General features: G+C 38.8%; 1 protein-coding gene across 1 annotated transcript in view; it reads left to right on the forward strand.

The window, feature by feature from the left end:
- LOC126413249 (sodium- and chloride-dependent glycine transporter 2-like) overlaps positions 1 to 24,129 on the forward strand; it is a 513,853-nt gene that overhangs the window by 368,136 nt on the left and 121,588 nt on the right. Inside the window, exons 5-6 of the mRNA XM_050083149.1 lie at positions 3,587 to 3,721; positions 22,093 to 22,196. Of these exons, the coding sequence (XP_049939106.1) occupies positions 3,587 to 3,721; positions 22,093 to 22,196 (239 nt within the window). The remainder of the gene's footprint in view (positions 1 to 3,586; positions 3,722 to 22,092; positions 22,197 to 24,129) is intronic.

Raw genomic sequence — 24,129 nt, forward strand, 5'->3', positions numbered from 1 at the left:
TGATGTCCACATTGGTTCATGCAAGTGTGGATTGTCTTAAGACATGATATCTGTTCTGGTAGGATCTGTTGATGCAAAAGTCAGTCTGATATTCATGTGATTGCTGGTCTAGCTGGTTGGTGCCCTAGTTTACAGGGCTTCAGAGAGGGTATTCTGGGAAATCTGTAATAAGGAGCTACCTTGGCAATAGTTGACGTCTGTCTTACTACCCTCATTGTGAGGTGGGTGGATCACCGTAGACATCCATTCTTCTGCTCTGGTAAGATTCTGTTGTCACATGTCCCATATGATCTGGTGGATGCTCTGCAACGACTGTTCATCTGTGTGTTTTCATATCTCTGCTATTGTGCCATCTTCACCTGAGACCTCGAAGTTCATGAGCTCCTTGATGATATCATCTATTTTTTCTCTGGAGATTGGTTGAAAATCAAGGTTCCTGGTGGAAGGTTCATGGAAAATGAATGTCCACTTAGGTTTCTGCAAGTTGGAAACAGTCTGCAGTCAGTGAAGCTTTTGTTGTTCAGGTTTAGCTCTCTGTCTAGCAAGCGGAGGAGTAGGGAGGCAACTGGGTGAGTCATCTACTACTTGAAGCCCTTGTATAGGTCTCTTGAGTTGTTTATCAGACATTTCCATTCTGCATCAGGGTACTGAGGTAATTTCTCATTGTTCTGAAGATTGTGTTGGCTCTAGTTTTGCTTTGCATGATGAAGGTTTCATGACTACATTGCATTTTCATTTAAATTAATATTGTAAATATGTACCATACCTAAAAAGAAGAAATAATAAGCAAAAATTGGCATTATTAAAAACTCATAAGAATTCATTAAATAGTAACTGACTAAATAAAGAAAGACAGACAGACAGATATTTTAAGATGACTCAATTCCTACTATCCTTTGATTGAGTGCAACAGCCATTAATGACTGATAAAACTGTATATATTCAGGACCAGTCAGCTAGATGCAGTAAAGTGAAATTTGTGACTAGATTAAGGAATTTTTGGTAGAGAGGACGTAACATGTTAATTTGGATGGAGAGTCAGATGTAGAAGTAACTTTAGGTGTGCCCTTTGGAAGTGTGTTGGGACCTTGCTCTTTATGTTTTATATTAATGAACTCATGGACATTTTTTTTTTCAGATGATGCAGTTATCTGTAGTGAAGTACTGCCTGAAAGAGGCTGCAAAAAGTCAGATCTTGATAAGATTTCAGTGTGGTACAAAGATTGCAACTTGCTTTAAATGTTCAAAAATGTAAAATTGTACACGCTTATGACTGCAATATTAGAGAATGGAATGAGCCAACTCATACAAATACCTGGGTGTAACACTTGAAGTGGAATGATTACAGATGATCAGTCATGGGTAAAGCAGGCAGTAGACTTCAGTTTATTGGTAGAGTACTAGGAAATGCAATCAGCCTATGAAGGAGTTGGCTTACAAATCACTCATGTGACCCATTCCAGAATATTGCTCAAGTATGTGGGGCTCATACCAGTTAGGACTAACACGGGATATGGAACTTATACAAAGAAGAACAGCATGAATGGTCACAGGTTTGTTGGACCCATGGGAGATTGTCTAAAGGATGCTGAAGAAACTTATCTGGCAGACTCTTGAAGATAGACATAAACTATCCCAAGAAAACTTACAAAGTTTCAAGAACTGGATTTAAATGATGATTTTAGGAATATACTACTATCTTGTACTTACTGCCCACATAGGGATCATGAGAGCAGGATTATATTAATTGCAACACCAACAGAAGTATTTAAACAGCCATTCTTCCTGCACTCCGTAAGTGAATAGAATAGGAAGAAACACTAATAACTGGTAGAATTGGATGTACCCTCAGCTATGAATTTTACAGTGGTTTGTGGAGTATTGATGTAGGTGCAGATGTAGAATTCTTGAAAATGAGCTCAACACATTGTACTTAATGGAACAAAATCAACAGGTGTAAAGGTAACTTCGAGAGTACCCAGAGGGGGTGTTATAGGACCATCACTGTTTTTAGTATTATTTATAAATTAAATGACCTAGTGGATGATGCTGGAAGGTACAGAAGGCTATTCACGGACAGTACTGTTGGCTATAGGAAGGCTGCAATGACACAAGATTGTAGCGAAATTCAGGGAGACTGCAAGGGATCGATGACTGGTGCAGGGACTGGCAATTGTCCCTGAATATAAACCTGTGAAACATGCTGAGATTAAAAGGGAGAAAGAGTCCTGTAGTGTTAGGTTTCACTAGTGCTGATAATCACTATGAGTAACCATCTGGAGCAACCTAATGTGGAATGACCACACAAAATTAGTTGTTGGTGCAAGCTTGAGATTTATTGGAAGAATCTTAAGGAAATGTATTTGTCCACAGAAAAAGTGACCTATGAAACACTTGAGATACCAATTATTGAGTACTGCTTATCAGCTCTGGACCTTTACAGGCTGCATTAGAAGAGATACAGAAGATTCAGGGAAGGGCAGCATGTATCGAGACAAATCATTTAGAATGTGCAGGAGTGTTACAGAGATGATAAACAAATTTCGGTGGCAGACACTGCAGTTGAGGTGTAGGATCATGGAGAAGTTTTCTGTTGAAATTTCAAGGGTGTATGCTCCATGATTATGGTGGGAAAATTAGAGCTACCACAGAGATTTATCATTAGTCATTCTTCCCTTGCCCTAATTACAAATGGAACAAACTAAACTCCTCCCAAACAGGCTATGAAGGCCCAATGGTACCGACTGGCCACCATGCCATCCATAGCCTATAGGCATCACTGGATGCAGGTATGGAGGAGCATGTGCTCAGCACACTGATCTCCCAGCTGTATGTCAGTTTCTGGGACTGGAGCCGCTACTTCTTGGCCAAATAGCACCTCAGTTTGTCTCCCAAGGGCGGAGTGCACCCCACTCGCCAACAGCACTCAGCAGACCAGAAGGTCACCCATCCAAGTGCTAGCCCAGCCCAACAACACTTAACTGTGGTGATCTGATGGGAACCGGTACAAATGTAACAGGGAAGGAAGACCTTTTGCCCACTTTTTAAATTGCCATCTTCAAAATTTGTGTTAAGAATAGCACTGACTTCACTATAAAAAAATGTTATTCTATTTTATTCTTTTCATCAGTGCATCAAGTATATATAGTATTTATTAAATCAGAAGACAACAGAGTATTTCAGATTTTATTGTTTTTACTGAAAACGCTTATATCCTTTTAATCTGTGACTGACATATGCTATGTTTCAACACATGTGCAAATGTCAATTATATGTGCATACAATTATATCAAAAGTACTTGTAAACAGTATTTACATAAGCTGAACTAAATAGGAGTGTTAGTTAACGTAGCTCTTAAGGAAAGTGAAGCTCAAAAATTCATATTTTACCACAGCAGCATTTTCCATGTAGTAATTCTCAGTTATTCAGCAATTTTGCAGCAGAAGACAAGGCACATATACAATGCTGACCAAACCATTTACAACAGTAATCTCAAAAATTCTTAAAAAATCATTGGTGATAATTAATTTAAATAATTATTTATAAATAGCTAATCAGTAGTTAATGCAACATTTCTGTTAACAGGTGGTTTACTTCACTGCACTCTTCCCATATGTGGTACTGGTTCTTCTGTTTGTCAGAGGAGTAACTCTACCAGGTGCTTCCACTGGAATTCTTTTCTACCTTACTCCAGACTGGAACCGTTTGGCTAATGCTCAGGTACCCAACAACTTTCTAGTAATATCTCAGTAACAAAAATAAATATATGATCACATTGCTAACACATAGCAGAACATGTAATGTGGTAGGCTTGAGAGCTTCAGAATTTGCAGTATAACTGTTGTTGGTGGAAACAGTGTCTCCCATTCATTCCACCAACTTCAGAGTTGGATTTTGTTTAACATTGCAAGTACCGTGTGAAAACTATGGACTCAGAGCTTAATGCCATCCAGGCTGAGTCCACATTGGATTCATATGTACTTTCCACATATTATAACTCATGCTGTTGCAATAGAATCATATGCACAATTTACAATCCTTTTAAGTTAATGTAAGGACCCAGCACACCATGGAACTGTGCTCAGCCTACTGAATGACAAGTCCAGTGTGATCATCTTCACCCATTGCTGTACCATGCCACACTGCCTCCTCCGACTATATGGAACTGAACTGCAATGGAGACCTTCAGTTTGCTACATCAGTGTCCTACTTGACAAGAAGCTCACCTGGGAGGGCAAATTGTTGACATCCAAGCTAAAGTTAGTCAGTGAATGGGAGCCTTATACCTTATCGTCAATGAGGGATCTGACCTGTCAATTGCTAATGGACTCCTCATCTTCAGGATGTACATCCACCCACTTTTCGATTACGCCTGCGAGGTCTGGAGTAATGCAGCGTAGACCCACCTGCAGCACCTGGTCACTCCAGAACAAGATTCTCCATCTACCAACAGCAAAATGTGTCGAAGGCTTTAGCACGAAGACTATGCAATACTTCATAACAACATACTGCTTCTGATGAGTGTGACATCACAACAGTTTACATTAGATTCATCTCAGCAGTTGCCAGCGGGCTCATGCACATGCGAAGTTGAGTGGATAATGAGCAGTATCTGCTTCCGCTTATGGCTACTTGTGGATGTCAGTTGTATCACCAGTAGCAATAAGCAGCCAGATGCTATCCGGAAAAACTTTTTTGGCGGCCAAGCTGCCAGATTCGAGCATACGAAATGCAGGCTGATTTGTAGTGGGGAGGGCATTAGTCTCCATGTGCCCCCTGTTTTGGTTTAGTAATTTTGCTGTTTAATCTTCATTTACAGCTCTCATGACAAATGAAAATAATGGATCTGTGGCTGTGAGCTAGAAAGTGAATTAAAATAAATTATTATGGAACTCTAAAAACATTATTAGTTACAGTTTTCTGGTTTTATTTTATTTCTAGGTTTTTGGCAGTCAAGCACAAATTGCCTTGTAGAACAGTAAAGTCTTTTTTGTCGATTTGCTAAAGAAATTTGGCTTTTATTAATCTTTTCTCCAGAGGCAGGCAGTTTATTTGAATCGAAGTGTTTCATTCCACACTGTTGGCTTGTGTCAACTGTTTGCTGAATTACAAGTACCCATTTTTATCTTCTGGCATGTGTGGCATTATGCCATAATAAAAAACCAAACATGAGATAATATAGTACTGGTACTCCAAGGAAATTTGCAGTCTGAAAACTGCACTGAAAAGCTTCTTTTCAAGTTGGGGACTACTTCTTTGTGAATCTGGAAATACAGATGTGTGATTTCAGCCGAATTATGCATGTTAGTGTGATTTATGAAATTAGGTACGAACATGAGTGCTTCCTACATCATCATAGCTGTACATGCGCAGTAATACAATTTTCTGCATAGCAGAGACAAATCCCAACAGTTCATGGGAAAATATTGTGAATGGCACTTGAAAAGTGGTACTTTCAAAGTAAATTTAATTTCACGCAAGATGAATAGTGTTACACAGGCAAATGTGCTTTGAGTTTATTGAATGATAGAGCATTTGATTCTCTTTTAAAGCTTAACACTTTGAGGGCTAGCCACTAAGAAGAATTTTGAGCCCAGAAGACTAGACATTTATGTCATTATTTAAAATTTTAATGGCACATTTGTGTGACACGTTTTAAATGGTAACACATGCAAAAAAAAAGACCAATATTATATGTGAAAACAGATTTTCTTGTAGCTACAATATGTATATTTATTTAAACCATCAATTTTTCCTATTTGTATGCTTGTGCTAATTAACAGTGATGTTGATTGGCTGACTATATCATTGCTCTTAATATCTGCTATCATTACATGGCAAGATCACGTAACTTGAGCTATGTTTGGCTTACAAAAGTGCATGGCAATCTCGGTTTCAGTGCTTCAAAAACTAACATGCTGTGTTTGGTGGAATTCGAATGTATACAGTACTTTTGTAATACTTTTTGTGGGGGGATTTTGTTTTCTAAAGTGTTGGGAAGTTCTGTGCCAGTGTATAAAATCTTAACCATTCAAAGGCTTGATAAATTTTACGGTACCGAGGGAAGTTATAATGTCACTTAATACAGAAAAAGTGTGTTTTCGCCCATGGAAAAAGGGTATTTTTAACCAGGAAATCTGTTTATTTTCTTCCCCCCCCCCCCCCTCTCTCTCTCTCTCCATCTCTCCATGATGTATGCATCCTGCATTAGATGGCAATATCTCCATACATTTTAGTAAGCTCGATCCAATTTCCAGGCAGCCTCGCCCAGCTTGACCGTCATGCCACATGAATTTTGTAGTCATAGAAGTTTTTAAATCGTGGACACAAAAAATGTATTTCCACAGCTGTCTGCAATAAAACACCTCAATACAGTTGAATGGTGGGGTTGGGAGAGTCTTCTCTAAATCAAAACATTACACTGGTCAGTCAGAACGTTATGACTACCTACCTAATAGCCGGTATGTCCACCTTTGGCATGGATAACAGCAGCAATGTATCATCTCATGGAGGCAATGTGGCCTTTGTAGGTCACTGGAGGGAGTTGGGACTACACCTGCACACACAAGTCACCTAATTCCCATAAATTCCGGGAAGGGACACAATGAGCTCTGACATCAATTTCAATCACATTTCAGATGTGTTCGACTAGGTACAGATCTGGCAAGGTGGGGAGCCAGTACATCAGTCAGAACACACCACTGTGTTCTTGAACCACTCCATCACACTCTTTGCCTTGTGACATTATGCGTTATCTTGTGGAAAAATGCCACTGCCATCAGGAAATGTGTTTGCCATAAAGGGGTGTACGTGGTCTGCAACCACTGTTTGATACTGCTTGGCCATTGTGGTACCATGCATGAGCTCCATTGGATCCATGGATACCCATCTGATAGTTCCCCAGAGCATAATGGAGCCACCATCAGCTTATCTCCGTCCCGCAGTACAGGTGTCGAGGAGCTGTTCTCCTGGAATATGATGGACTCGTGCCCTCCCATTGACATGATGGAGAAGGTATTGGGATTCATCAGACTGCAGCACCAACATTCTGTACTGATGGTTATGTACCCATTTCAGTTGTAGTTGACAATGTTGTGGTGTTAACATTGGGACATACACAAGTCGTTGGCTGTGTAGGCCCATCGTTTGGAGCGTTTGGTGCACTGTGTGTTTAGATACACTTGTACTCAGCCCAGCATTGAAGTCTTATGTTAGTTATGCCACAACATGCCACCTGTTCTGTTTTACCAGTCTGCCCATCCAGTGGCATCCGACATCTGTGGTGAGGGGTGGCTGACCAATGCCACAATGTTTGGACGTGGTTTCACCTTGGTTTCGCCACATGTTCACCACAGCACACCTGAGAAGTTGCGCAGTATGCGAAATGCTTGTGCTGAGCATCTGCACCATCACAATCTGCCCTAGGTCAAACTAAAACAGATTGTGCACCTTCCCCATCCTACATACGGACAGCATGCTCACTGATACTATACACGCCGTGCATGTGTAAGACTAGCAGTCATTCCTCACCAAGTGACACTACTGTCTCCTTGTCAGGTTCATATAGATAGCAGTTTTTACCTGCTTTTCAGATTCAACTGTCCTGAGATGAATGTCCTTCTGAACTTTGAGTGTATTAAAATTTGCATTGTCATGCTTCATCAGATTTTCCAGTGTGTCACAATCTATTCACATATCAGTGTGAGGGTTTTTGAACTTGAGATTAAAATGGTTTGCAGACATACAGAGTGTAACAGATACAGGTGCAGATGCTTTTATTGGTGACTGAGGATGGTATACTGAACAACATTACATCATTTACAGATTAATAATTATGGCTATTCCAAGTCATGTGGTTGGCAGTACTTCCAAGTGCTTGGGGCAGCAGGTCAGGTATTGAAGTGTGGATGCATGTCTACCAAACAGTCAATCTATACTGACAGGCATAGTCCACTAAGCAGTGCAGTTAAAACCATGCAGAAAACATTAGGTCATAAAATTTGTGATGTGTTTGTGGAAAGACAGTTCGTTGTGGAGAAAAAGCAAGATGCAACATATAAAAATATCTGCAATTATACCCATTACACCCTGTATATCTACAGAAGGAATCTTTTACAGGGTCAGCATGTCTTGTTATCCCATATTGTTTATACAGTTGAATAAGCTTCCTAATATTTAAATTTGAAGAAAGAAACTTTATGGTTGATGCCTTCCTCTGGTATATTGACTCGTATATTCAGCAAACTATTGATGTGTTCTTTTACTAAATTAATTGTTTCCTGTGGGGGTTTGTTGTCTGGCTCTTTCTTCCCTCTTTTGATCTTTAGGTGAAACACTAGTGTGTGAGTCCTTTACTTTTTTTAATACAACATTGTTAGTCCTCTTGTTAGACTCATCCAAGGTTAAGCAAAAATTTATTTGCAAACTCTTTCACCCCATAATAATAATAATAATAATAATAATAATAATAATTGACAGCAAGAAACAAGACAAAAGCTATAAATTCTTATGCTATACCAATATTGACCTACTCATTTGGAGTAGTGAAATGGAGTAACACAGACCTAGAAGCACTCAACACACTTACACGATCACAATGCCACAAATATAGAATACATCGCATACATTTAGCAACAGAAAGATTCATATTAAGCAGAAAGGAAGGAGGAAGGGGATTCATCGACATAAAAAACCTACATTATGGACAGGTAGACAATTTAAGAAAATTCTTTCTAGAACGAGCAGAAACTAGCAAAATACACAAAGCAATCACTCATATAAATACATCGGCTACACCACTGCAATTTCATAACCACTTCTACAACCCTTTAGATCACATAACATCAACAGATACGAAGAAAGTAAATTGGAAAAAGAAAACACTACATGGCAAGCACCCGTATCATCTAACACAGCCACACATCGATCAAGACGCATCCAGCACATGGCAAAGAAAAGGCAATATATACAGTGAGATGGAAGGATTCATGATTGCAATACAGGATCAAACAATAAAAACCAGATATTACAGCAAGTATATTATTACAGATCCCAATACCATAACAGATAAATGCAGACTTTGCAAACAACAAATAGAAACAGTAGATCACATCACAAGCGGGTGTACTATACTAGCAAATACAGAATACCCCAGAAGACATGACAATGTAGCAAAAATAATACATCAACAGCTTGCCTTACAACATAAACTTATAAAACAACACGTTCCCACATACAAGTATGCACCACAAAATGTAATGGAGAAAGATGAATACAAATTATACTGGAACAGAACCATTATAACAGATAAAACAACACCACATAACAAACCTAACATCATACTCACCAATAAAAAGAAGAAATTAACACAACTAATCGAAATATCCATACCCAATACAACAAATATACAGAAGAAAACAGGAGAAAAAATTGAAAAATACATCCAACTGGCTGAGGAAGTCAAGAATATGTGGCATCAGGATAAAGTTGACATAATACCAATTATACTATCAACTACAGGAGTCATACTGCACAATATCCACCAGTACATCAAGGCAATACAGCTACATCCAAACGTATATATACAACTACAGAAATCCGTAATTATTGATACATGTTCAATAACCTGAAAGTTCCTAAATGCAATGTAACATATACCATACAGTTAAAAGGAAGTCACGCTTGATCAAGGTCCGCGTCACTTTTATTTTTGACCAGACATAACGTCTGAGAAAATAAAGAATAATAATAATAATAATTACTAATGGCCAAATGACAATAAAATAATAATAATAATAATATTGTCATTTGGCCCTTACACCAATAGACAATGTCACACATATTATCCAATACAATTGATAATTTATAAGAAACAACTGGATTGTTGCTAGTGTTATGGTATTATATTAGATTTGAAGTATTCATTTATGTCATAGAATGGGTGGTTAATTAGCCAGTCATACAGTATTTGTTTGAATGCTTGTACAGGTAGTTCTTGTACAGATTGTGGAATCTTATTGAATAATTTGTGCCCCGTGAGTTCATAACTGTTCAGTGATTTTGTCAGTCTGTGATATAGCTGTCCCTTTTGTACTGTAACAGTATACATTTTCTTTGCATTTTGCTTCAGTAACTTCTTTGTTTGTGTAAATTAAAACATAGTATATGTACAAGTTTATTACAGTTATGACCTTTTGTTCACAAAACAATGGTTGATGGTGAACTTTATAAGAAGAACCAGTAATTACCCTAATAGCTTTTTTCTGCCGTATTAAGATGGCATGCACACAATTAGAGTTCTCCCATAAAATAATACTATATGTGAGTATGCTTTGGAAGAAAGAGAAGTATGATGTTCTAACATACCTTTTGGGTATACAATCTATAAGTCAACATAACAGATAAATTACTCTTGACAGCTTATCACTAATATATTCTACATATTGACCTCAAGATAATTTATCATCTAAATGTACCCTCAAAAACTTAACATGACTATGATTGTCTGATGGAAACTTGTCTTTCAGACTAAAAACCATGTGCTGTGTTTTGTTGTATTTTAATAAGAAGCCATTTGCTTTAAACCAGTTGGAATCCTGATCCATTGTCTTTGCAACACAACAAAAAGGGGCCAAATATGTATCCTTGGGGGACACCTACCTTAATTTGTTCTATTGTCGACATTTCCTTGCCAACACAGACCATTTACCTACAGTTCTGTAGATACAATTTAATAGTTTAAGACTGTTACCTTCATTGCCATAGAATCCAATTTCTTCCAGAAGTGATGTGTGCTCTTCACTGTCAAAAGCTTTACTTAGACCACAAAAAGTCGCTTGAGAAATCTCTTTATCCTCAAACACTTGTTATATGTATTTGACTACAGAGTTGACAAATTTTTCCTAAAACCGTACTGTGATTCACTAATTATGCCTGGATTTTCAAAGTAAAAATATAATTGTTGGTAAATTACACATTCCAGTTGGCCTGTAACTTGAAGGTGAGTTAGTGTCTCCTTCTTTATGTATTGGAACTATCCTAGTCCCTTTTAGCTCATCAGGAAAATGTCCCTCTGCTGAGCAGTTGTTTATACAATATGTTAAGGGATATACAGTACAATCCATTACTTTCTTTAGTATGTTACAGCATATGTCATATATACCTGCACTGTCTGACGGTTTTAGCTGTTGTACTATCCTTAGGATGAGACTAGGAGAGACCTCCGAGAAGGCAGACATGCATGTATTTGCCAGTGATTTACAAAACATTTTTTTAAAGAATCTCTGATGAACTAATATCAGGTTTGATAATAGAATTTCCTACATTCTCATAATAAAATAATCATTAAATTTTTGGGGACATATTACTTTTCTGTTTCTTTCATTTTAGCAACACTATTTATTAGTTTCCATGTGCCATTGCACTTGTTGGTGGAATTCTCAATACTGCTAAAATTGTGTGCTTTTTTGGCCTACACAATGGCCTTTTCATGCTTATTCCTATACTTGAGATAGACTGATCTGGCATGGTCAGTCTTCAGACTTGTATACATTGTGCAGCAGAATAACTTTATATTTCAGATTTGTTACTTCTTCACTATGTCATAGGGGTTTGTTCATTTTTGGCTTACTTTTGAAGCCTTTGTCAGTTATTTTGCAGTTATTTATGGGAATACTGTCATTAAATCGAGTCACAAATGCTTTAAAGAACCTTTCAAATGTTAGCTTTGCTGACAAAATCATTACATAAGATATAAAGTAGGTCACCATAACACTGGCCAAACCAGTCTCTTTCTGCAAGGGACTTCTGAAACCTGACAATTTTATCATTTGTGACAGGTATGGTGATTAGAACTTTTGGGACAGGCTTTGCTATATTACTCTTATCATCAGAGAATCTAGTTTTACAATTTAGGAATACAGAATCAGGGGCCAAGAATGGAAATACAGTCACATCACATGATTCTTCTGTAGTTTCAAAATTGACAAAAATGTTGTCAAGATGTGCTTAATCTCTTGTGGGTCTTTTCTTGATAAAGTGTAAATTGCACTGTCTTAGAAGATTTTTCAGCTCAATGACACTACATTTGTGTGTTGTTACATCAGAATCTGAATTCAGATCTCCACCTATTACAATGTCATAATGCAACCATTTTGGCTCTCTAAATACATGTAACAGCATGCCCAATTTTTCTAGAAATATACTGGTGATATCCTTAGGTGACCTGTACAAGGATATTATTACTAATTTAAAACTATCAATGACTATACCAGTATCTTCAGAATTCTGTTTCTCACACAAATACTCTAGATCCTACCTATTAATGGAGCAACTGAGTGATTGGTTAATATATATTGCTACACCACCTCTTCCATGCAATTTTCTACAGTAACTACTTGCTATATTGTAGTTATGAAGTTTCACAACTGTAAGTTCACCCTCAGTAGCCCAATGTTCACCCAAACAAAAAATATCAAATTTATTATCTAGGCCAAAAGTAGTTACAAAATGTTCTTTATGTTTTGTTCCTTGAATGTTAAGGTAGCAAATTTTAATCTTGAAATTGTTATTCCCTTCAGACAGAACCTTTTTGTTAGAAGCTATAATATGATTTACCCTGCTTATCTGATGAGCTTCTTCATCTCACTGCATTCCACTGCTTTCCGACTACCGAGAACACTTGACACTGCTTCTTCAACTGCAGTTCTCTTCCCTCCTCCTGATGGTACTGTACTTACTGTTCCTGGTGAAACTTGTTTTTATGGCTTTTGATGGTTCTGCTATAGCTGCTTCATTTTCTAATGCTGCTGTTGATAATGCCAATGGTGATAATGATGCTTCACATGCTGATGCTGATGTAAGTTCTTCTTCATGAGGTGTTTCCAGTGATGTTTCTCCCTCATACAGAGTTAGTACATTCTGTTTTTCATTTGCTGTTGGCTGCGAACCTGTTACAGGTAGCACAATTTTTTTGTGGGTATCCACTCCTGAATTTTCTGTTTATTGTGATGATTTCTTTATTTACACAAGAATTTTCAGTTAAGTCATGCATGTCTGGAATGCTTATGACAAATACCTTGGCTTGTGAAATTTTTCCTAGTGATTCTTTCAGTGCTTTTACTGCAAGGTTACTCTGGTTTTTGTACACATCATTTCCTCCTCCCATTATGATACAGTTCACACCGTTTTTTTAGTGTGGTTCAGAGTTCTTTAACAATTCTCATAAAGGATCTCCAGGCTTTGAAATTTCAGGGACTTTATATTCTGACTGATTATTAGACATGATTATAGCTGGTCTCCTACCATGACGTGTTGATAATATGTATATTTCTTCTTTTTTCTTTGCTGTTTGCTTTTCTGTCTTGTGTTCCACATTTTCACATATTGCAATAACACAACTTTTATGTTTAATGGCACATGGCAGTAATGAGTTTTCTCTGACACATTTTTGGTCAATAGTTGTTTCTGAGCAATTTTCCACAGCATTGAAATTTTCTTTCTGTCATTTTGGACAGTCTTCATTTAGAACATCATATTTATTCATTAATGGAACATGAAAAATGTTCGTATTTAATAAAGGGTGGGACAATTTCTTAGGGCTAATATGTACACTCTCTTGTTCACAGCTTTGCATCTCTATGGGAATGCCCACATACTGAATCAAACTTTTCAGCATTTTGGCATATTGTCTAGCATTTCTTAAGTTGTTTTGCAGTTATTCGCTCAAAGTTATTGTGTTTCCAGCATTGCACATTTCTAGAGCAACTTCATGACCATTTCACTCAGTTCGACAGTCACACTAATATTTACTAAGCTTTGTTTCCAGAAGAAAACATGAATGGTACCATTTATGTATCACTACTCATATTCTGATACTTTTATGACTTTTTTTCCACATACCAGGCAATTTAATAATGGTAATTTACCACTATTTACGAAGCGATTTACCACTGCATCTGTATGCACCACCATCTTGAATCTGAGGCTGTACTCTGCACCTAAGTTTTTATCTTTTATCATGTCTCCTTTTTTAAATTCTCTGTGGGTCTTTCAATGTTGCCCAATTTCCAGTGATCATCAAAAAATCTCTGGCCACTTCATTTGCGGTAGTTTTATGGTTCTCTTGAATCTACATTCATGAGGATGATTTTCCATTATTTTACCTGCATGAAACTTTCCTTTTTTGTCAATACACTCTGTTCTAAAGTTTCTATTTACATGTGCATTGTTCGCTTCCACAAGTTTTTGCTTCTGAGCTTCTTCCTGGTGTCCCTTGTTCTGGAGTCTATTTTTGATTTGGAGGGATAAGCATCATCAGATTCAGTCTCATTGACCATTTTTTCATCATCAGTTGATGAAGAATCAGCAGTAAAACAAAACATATCATTTAAGTTCAGTTTTATTACATTAACAGTCACTTGTTATGTTTGGTCATAATCACTAGTGTAGTACATTAGACTAGTAGTTCTCATTGTCATCAAAAACAGTAAGAGGAACCAAGCCAAACTCAAATCACCTTCGTTTACTTCTTGATTCATTCAATATCTCATCACCAAGTACATATTCTTTATCATAGCCACAATCTGGAAATAAACAATAATTGTAGCTTAAATTGCAACTTATTATATTTATTAAATAAAGCTAAATTTGTATCTTAAAATGATCACTATCATTTACCACCAAAGTACATGTCATGTTCATCAGAAGAATCACTAAGGCTTCAATTTTGATCTACTTAATACTTGTTTAAATAATTTTTTTGAAATTAAACAACAAAAAATGCTTTGTTTTATCATCTGTGTTCATTTGTGATTCAGTGAGCCAAACAAACATGAAACATTTTCACAGTAAACACCACGAAATTGGCAGCGTGTCACTACAACACTTTCTGAAACAGGTGTTGTGTTTGAAGCCATTGGAGGTAAATGCTTTACATATCCCTGTTGGCTTCCAAACAAAGTTTTACCCTTGTTGGCTTCCAAACAGATATTTTGTTTTTTCTACTCATCGGTATTCATTGGCAGCAACATTTTTATGTGCTTTAAATATATGTTTCTGCTCGTAGCTCACATTTTTCAAAAAGCACTCCTATTTCCCTTGGGCTCTCGATGCCTCAATCCAGAATGAGGCAAGAGCCCCATCTTGCCCCTCTCTCCCTTGCGGACACCTATGTGCAGGCTTGACATCAGTGCAAGCAGACAAGGCATTGTTGCTAAAAGAAATTTTCCAAAATTTTCAAATTGGCCATCTTCCTCGTGATGATCTTGAGGTGGTGGTGCAGTCAGCATATTTATGGGTAGCTATCACTTTAAAATTATGGCACACAGTAGCCCTTACCTGCAGATGTTTCAGTCCTAGAAATTACTTCACATGTTCAGAAAAATAAGTGCAACATTTTCAGCTCAGGAATTGTGCTGATCCTCCACATTGCCCTTCTATATGGGTCTGCACAAACATATTTTTTGCCCATATTAATATAGGAGGTATTTTATATTCCAACCTATAGTACGGATCTTGCACTAACTGATTTATATTTTATCCTAAACTGAAGGAATGCCTGTCCAGTCATCGTGTCCAGCATATCGGACTGTTACATATTAGTTCAAATTAGGTCTCACTACCAGTGGTGAATATGTTGAGAAGTAACTAAGTGATCATTGTGTCTGTTTAAATAAATGTGTGTATCAGAATTGCTTGGCAAGGTGAACTGTAGATCTGGACATAGCTGGAACTAACTTGGTTGCCTAACTATGTACTGCCATGTTCCAGTTAAAGTTGTGCATGTTGTTACCTGGCAGTGCAAGCATGCCTTTAATGAAATAAATTTATTGGCAGTGAGGATGAGAAGGTAGTGACAGTGCAGATGGCACAGGTAACAAAACATGCAGGGCAGGTTTAAGGCCCAAACAGCTCAAGCCACCTCATGGGATGCCAGGCTGAGGGGGGTGCTACAGGTTTTACAACTTTAATATTTCTGTACAGGACACATCACAGTTAGTAGCAGCTGGAAGAGTCATCAGGGGCATCCAAGTGCAAGGTTTATATATTGTACTTACCACAACATGTGGAAAAAGGGTAAGGGGGAGGCACCAAAGTATAAGTTGTTTGTGTGGAAAAGGTTCTCAAAGCGGTCCTGATGTGTAAGTAAAATGTTAAATATCCTATTATGTGCAAATTTCAGCAGGAGGGGCAAGACATTGAGATGTGTGGAACTGAAGTATTTACTCCAAGGAAAAAAACAACGAATCTGCCATTGATAATATTAGTAAATGTGTTATCTGATAGCAGTTTATGTGACACCGTGAAAAATAGGATACAACAACTTTGCGAAAACTTTGTAGCTAACATTTTCATAAGCAGACTTCAAAGCTAGCAAAAGAACTGCTTCAAGGGGAAGGCATAGGTTTAGGGACAAGGACTGGATATGAGGCTGAATAGTGATGTGATTTAATGTGCCAATAACCTCTCCCTAAAGCCATTCACTGTAATGTGGTTGCATTCAAGAGATATTGTGTTTGGAAAGTGGACAAGATGAATATAGGTACCATCCGTGAAAATGATGGCATTTTGCAGAACAGCAAACAGCATGATAGCATAGTGTATAACGCTGCTAGCTGATATGCTGTGGAACACTGGTTCAATCTCAGTTAGAAGTGAATTTTTGTATTCTTTTATCTTTTTCTGTATTCTTGCTCTGCTTTCTCTTCTGATAACCATCTTCACAACAAAATAGACATCAAAGAGATCAAATATAATTAATTTCATATTTAATATACTGCAAACACATACAGATTTACACATGATCTTGTGTTTTATAATTTTTAGAGTAACCAGGCACTTCAGTCAGATACTGTGCACATTTTGCTATATCACAGCTGCCGCTATTGTGTTTCTTTTCAATGGATCATATAGAAACTGATATTGTCCATTTTCCAAGGATGATCTCCCTTTATGAAAACCCACCAGTGTGAACAGTTTTAGCTTATGCTATGTGGCACCTTAAACTACTCACCACTCAGTCTGTTTTATGATCCTCCTGCCCAACCTGTGCTCTTCCTTTGTTATTAAAATTGTTCCAGCCACGAACTTGAGAAGTTCTTGACCCACCTGGACAGTTGTGTGCTGATGAAAGTGAGTAGGACCATGGCAACCCTGCCACCCATAGACCCCAGGGTGACCAGTGAAGCAAGCCAGCAACTGGGGAGTGGGAGCTATATGCTTATCTGAGTCCATAGTGAGAGGTTCCAGCAAGGCCAGCAATGATGGTGGATAGAAAGGAGAGGCTCTGGTGATGGAGATCCTGCTTCCACCCCCACTGATGGCAGTGCCTGCACAGTGCTATGGCAAGCTGCAGGAAGCAACACGCTGTTGTTGCTGGTGAAGCCCTGACCACCACAATAAGAAGGTTTGCTCAACCCTCACAGTGACCAGGGCTGACAAAGAATGAGGCATTGGGCCCACAGCTCACGCGAAAGGCCCTGGACTCATTGTGGGGCACAACTGGTCCTGGTGGCATGCCACATGTCAATCTCCATTGCAAACCATGAAGATGCGGCAATAGCACTGGCTGTGGATGATGGCCAGAATCCAGTGACAGAGCCACCCAAACCTCCTGGCCCAGACCAGTGAACTGGGTGCGAACCATGGAAACTGTGACTGGCATCACTGAGGGGGGCCTACCAGGGAGCAAAAAGTTGAGCAGCACCAATGGCTGATGCCCATGTAGGGGCCTGACAGGACTCTTGACCCCAGCTGGCATTGTTCTGAAAGAGCTTAAAAAACTGTGAGAGCCTCATCAGCCAGGAATTCTTTCACTTGCACATCTGTGTCTTCAATGTTTGGACTAGGGATTCTGTCTCACCGTTCAGCTGCATATGGAATGGAAGTGCTGTGACATGTCATGGCAAATTCTGTTCTGTATATAAAAGCCCTTGAAAGATTGCACTATGAACTGAGCACCATTGTCCAAAAGCATGGTGCAAGAAGTCTTCTATGGAGAAGATCTTCAAGAGAGCCTTAATAGTTGCATCTGCTGTTTGCTGTTCTGGACAGGCAGTGAATGACATAGTGCACTATAATGTACTAAGAAAAAGTGTCAGTGGATAATAACCAGAAGTGATTAAAAAAAGGACCAGTGCAATTAATGTGGATTCTTTTCAAAGGCTGTGCGGGAACCAGTAATGGTGAAAAACCAGTGTTCATTGCCACCTGCTGACCCAAACACTTGGGGCAGGCTGCAACAAGGTGTTCCACCTCCTGATCAATGCCCAGCCAAAATGCATGGCATTATGGCATTGTATTTGTGAGAAAGATCCCCCATTGATCCTGAGGTAATAAGTGGAGGACCCTCTGCCACAGAGCTGCTGAAACCATGATAAGGGGAGTAAACCCTTCTATTGACAGGAGAATAATGCTGTCCAAGAGGCAGAGGTGATGGTGTAATGCATAAAAATTCTGAAGCAGGTCTGATGTCTGGCTCTGTGGATGGTCGGGGTCCATGTTACATAATGCTTATGACCTGCTGGAGCACCAGATCAGCAGCCACAGCAAATTTGATGTGGGAACTGGTGATGGGCAAACCACCCACCATATACCTCACCTCTGTATCCAGTTTTTCAACTGGATAGCAGTTCCTTCTGGTCAGATGAGGATTCAAGGCCCTTAGGGAGCCAGAACAGGGCACCTGCATTTGCATGTTGAGATGTGGGATGAAAATGGTTCTCATAATTATAGCAGGACAAGAACAGAGCCCAACACTGAAGGCAATGAGCAGCTTTGTCTGGTAAGGATTCTGACAAACTAAACAGTGAAACCTAGGAATTATGATTAAATGAAATTTTACATCATACCAGAACAAATGAAATTTTTTATGGTGTAAACAATAGCAAGAGCTTCTTTTTTCACTAGGGAATAATGCTGATGAGTTGATTTGCGTGTTTTTGGCAATAAAGGCAATAAGCTGTTTGGAGCACTTTGAATGGCGATGGGCCAAGAGCATGCACACCCCATATCGGGATATGTCTGTGCTCAGAACATTATGTTTGCCAGATTGAAACGTTGCAAGATACGGCACAGAGCGAATACTATCCTTAAGCTGCACAAAAGCATGCTCACAAGCTGCAGACCAAACAAAAGGAGCACATTTCTAAAGCAACAGATGCAATGGGTAGGGAATAATAGCCACTCTGGGAATAAACTTGTGATAGTGTGCAACTTTGTCGATGAACGCCTGAAGTTATTGTAGGCTAGATCCTTAGGGAAAAGCTGTAATGGTGGCTGCATGTTGCTTCATGGAGCACACACTCTTCTGGGAAATTTCATAACCTAAATAAACAATGAAATGTTGGAAAAAGTGAGACTTATTGAGATTATATTCAAAGCATTCAGCCTACAGAACAGTAAACAAAGAACAGAGGTTATGTAGATGGTCATCCGAGGTAGCATCTGTCACAACGATACCATCAAGATAATTAATGCAATGGAGAACAGCCATCATAATCTATTCTAAAAAATGCTGGAAGATGGCAGGCACACTAGCAACCCCAAACATTTGACACTGATGCTGACAGATGATGAAAGTCATATTAACTCCAAGAACTGTTTTGATGCTTCGTCTAATGGGATATGAGGGTAGGCTTCAGACAAGTCGATTTTTGAAAAGAATTTTTGAGCAACTCTTCCAGGCAATACAGGAGGTAAGTGTCTATGAGTGACTGTGCATTAATAGTGACATTGAAGTCACCACAATGCTGAAGTTGAGCAGATGGCTTCTTTATGATCATGAAGTGTGTATCCCATTCTCCTCTCTTGAGGAAATTGGTCAAATCACTTCCAATGAAGTTAAGCAATCCAGCTCTGTCTTAAAGTTGTCACGTAAAGCTACTGGTACTGACCATGTCCAAAAAAGTTAAGGCAGTCAAAGGGTTTTAGGGTGATGTGTGGTGCAAAATTGTTTGCACAATGTAACCCTGGGGCATAAACGTCATAAAACTCGGAACACATGGAATTCCATTTGTGATAAGGCACTTAGTCTGACACTAGATGCCCTGCATCCACAATAGCAAAACAAAAAGTAGCAAAGGCATCTAAGCCACACAGATTTTCAGCATTTGCATTGTTAACAACCAAGTATGTAATGGAATGAACAACTGTGTTGGCCATCAGTTGGCTGAGAATAGGAATCTACAGTTTGTTACAGCTTACCAATCGATGCTTGATGTGTGCTAATGGTGGTGACCCTAGCTCTGGCAAATGTCTGTGACTTGAATAGGGACACAGCTGCCACTGTGAGTTGTAGTAGTAATGGCTGATTCATCAACTGCATTTCAATGAAAAGTTTGTTCTGGCTTGCAGACAATGTCAATCACAGTTACGAAACATTATAAATATCAACATCCAATGATAGTATTCATGCAGTGACTCCTGTAGGAGGGGGGAGGGTACATTTTGACATACAGCTGCTACATGACAGAGGGTAATGAAAAAATGGCATTCACTGTTCCTGCTGCCGACAATGCATTTGTTCGTGTCGACCCAGTTGGCTTGTTGGTACTGTGCCTCTCTCTTCTTCACCCGGTGTACTAGGCTCCATGCACTGGGCTGCATGCTGTCAAGATTGACAGCATAACCCCAAGCCTCCAATTGTCAGCCCACAGTGTGGGAAACCTCAAATGACTGTGCAATATTCAAAATCTCTTCCAACATTGGGTACTCAAGCTTAAGGGCACATTGACAAACCTCCTTATATGGGGCTGAATGAATGATCATGTCTTTGACTGTGACATCCCAAAACTTAGCTGTGATGAAACAACACTTATAACTGAGGCCGTGTAGCTGATCTGCCCAAGTGCGATATGACTGCTGTGCCTGTTTGTGACATTCATCGAATTCAGCACACACAGCAACCACATGCATATGCTTGCAGTGATGAGAGGACAGCAAATTACATGCATCGACAAAAGAAACTGACTCTGCTTCCCACAGAGGAGCTAACTGGTGTAGCAGTTGATACTTACGAGGTAGTAGGCAGTATCCATGATAAGAAATTAACTTTACAGACCTTGTCAACTGCTCGGAATGCCACAAAATTTTGGTGAACCCACTTCTTCTTAGCATTCCAGTTTACCACGGTTTCAGCACAGGTGAACAACTGGCGGCTGAGAACGGGTCAGGATAGACAACAACCACTCCAATACAGCTGTATGCAGCTGCTGTTGTCACAGGAGTGACTGGAGTAAAGCCTCCATGATCTAGCCGAACAGCAAAGAAACCACGGAATCCAAAACATATGAAAATTTTTCCCTCACTTGTTGCAACTTGTGTTCTAGCTAGGAACACAAGGAAACACACAGCCATGAAAGAGATACAATTTTAATGGATGACAGAGTGAAATCAATTAGAATACATGAAATTAGTTTATATGTCAAGTCACATTTAGTAACTGAGGGCTCAGAGGCCCATACGTTTTGTTATAAAAATGCTATCCATGACAGATGTTGCTGGGGTAGTGCTATGTGCACACTGTGGACCTGATGAAGGTGGTTGGTGAGAATTGATAGCGTTTGTCTGTTTCTGATTGTGACATTCTGTACTCTTTTATCTGGATGGGACGTGGTTAGTGCCATTGTGGGATTGTATGCTTCATAGAAATCAGTTTTGCTAGAGAGATGTTGAATAGTACACCGTAAAGTGCTTTGCTTTCACTGCACAAAGCAAGTGACACCAAGATCTTTCAATAACCAAAATTATTCTCGCAAAGAAAGTCAGCTGTTCATAGTAGGTAGTTAATTTGCTGTAGGTTAGTGACTTCTTGCTCTATGCTAAAGAACTTTGAGTGCTACCTTCTGTTAATGTGTTCTGAAAGAGTTCCTTTCAGTAGAACCATAGCAGACTACCTTAGTTCTGGATTTTCTTTAGCTAAGGAAGAATCCATTGCAAAAGTTGTATCTTAATTTAATATTGATAGTTTCTTATTGTACCTAAACAAACTGTAGTGCAAATCATAGTTTCTCTGTTATTCTAGACTTATCGATGTGAAACACAATAATGAATTATACTTCCATTTCAGTACCTGAGGCTGTAATCTGTTACAGGTCTGGGGAGATGCTGCAGTGCAGATATTTTTTGCATTGAGTCCAGCTTGGGGAGGTCTCATTACCCTTGCATCCTACAACAAATTCTCCAACAACTGTTACAAGTAAGAATTAAAAAAAAAATTGTTCATGTCTTTACACTGTTGCATCAGAATTGAAGGCAGAGTAAATTTTTGTATTGAATTAACCATTGGGGTATTGCAGTATTGTAAGCACTGAGTCCATTGTTTGCTGACAGGTGGTCAGTGCTTTGACTGCTTAGGGGAAAGACTAGGAAGGTAGGTAACAGAGAGCAACAGATACCATCACTTATCATTTAGTTTTTTTTTTTTTTTCACTATTGTGCTTCATAAAATTGATCATAATTGCCAGTGATTCTGCTCAATCTAGGACATCAAGAAGAAAAAGTAGAAGTTCCACAAATGTGGTGAATATTAGGTGTTGTGGAATTTATCACTAGCTCTTCCTTCCTGAGTAACTGCTATCTCAAGGTAAAGTAGTTCATTAATACTGGTAAATTAGTTGTCAAGTAAGTGACCAAGTCAACATGTGAAAGTTAGTGATAGGAATTCATTTAAAGGGTTGTGATGATTGAAAGTAATTTCCTATTGACCTGAAGCCTGAGATTATAATGGTCTTAAGGTAGATAAAATTGACTGGTTGGTGGATGTGACACATATTGTCAATTCAAGAAATGTTCCTGTTAGTCTGAATCACAAAATATGAAAGGCCATCAAAGAGCCTGAAGCATTTTAAAATGTTCAGGATTTTCTTTCAAGGAATTCTTGGATATCATTTCAGAAATAACCTTCAATCTAGTATGATAACACCATGCAAAGACTAGCTCATAACAATCTGAACAATAGATCATTACTCATTGTAAAGATGACATGTTGAGTTGCAGACAGGCACAACAAAAAGACTGTTACACATTTACACTGCTGCTCAATGTGACGGTTGCATTCCAGTCCCACCTGCCAGAGAAGGCAGTCGTGTGTGAGGTGTGCTTGCTTGTGTGTGTATGTTTTCTTTTCTGAAGAAGACTTTGACCAACAGCTAAATGTATAACAGCCTTTTCATTCTGCCTGTCCGCAGCTCAGTGTGTGATCTTTACGGTGAGTAGCAGTCTATCCTTTTCCTAATATTGTTGACATTCCAAGCTGGTATTTTCATTGTTTCATAAAGATTTGGGGTATACATCTGACATTGTTCACTTATAACAAATATATCTGGAATACTCTGAAATCAAAACAGATTCAAAGAGTTTCTAGTGTTGCTTTCTTGTTCAGCTCAGGGGACTTTCATAATGTGAAAGAGATCCATATTAGAATTATGATAGGAAATTCACTTTTACAGTCATGTAAACCACAATTTAAAGCAATGAAACTGCTTTTGTTGCCTTGAATTTGAATTATGAATACAATGATTCATGTTAAAATAAGTATTACTGGAACAGAACAATGGAAAATCCAGGATGAAACAATGATAATACTATGAGAAGGAGAGATTGCCACTTGCGATATAGAGGAGATGTTGAGTCACAGACAGGCACAACAAAAAGACTGCCAGACATGTGAGCTTTTGTCCAAAAGGCCTTCTTTTAAAGCAGTATAATAATGTACAGAAAGTTCTGGTTGAGAACTATGAATTATTCATCAGTAAAGGAGACAACTCACTGAAAGGCAGATGCGCTGTGTCATTGAAAGGTACAAAAGAAAAATTTACAGAGATTCTCTGGCTTTTGGAATACACATCTTTTTTCTAGCTTGTAGGAAAAACATCCTCACAAATGCACACACACTCACTCACACATACCTGTCTCCCTAAATTGTGCTCAGTTGACTGCTAGCTTTTTCCTGGCTGACAGTTATGGTTCTGGGGTGAGATAGGGGTGTGGTAAGGTGTGGAGTGAGGGATGGAGAGTGGCAGGAGTCAGGGAGGGGGTTGAAGGGAAGCATCTGGCAGCTCGTTGGAGAGTAGGGAGACATCTGTGAGCTAGCTAGGGCTGTAGGTGGTGGGGGCCAATGGCAGATGGCT

The sequence above is a fragment of the Schistocerca serialis genome, chromosome 7 (assembly GCF_023864345.2).
Source record: "Schistocerca serialis cubense isolate TAMUIC-IGC-003099 chromosome 7, iqSchSeri2.2, whole genome shotgun sequence".
Taxonomy (NCBI): domain Eukaryota; kingdom Metazoa; phylum Arthropoda; class Insecta; order Orthoptera; family Acrididae; genus Schistocerca; species Schistocerca serialis.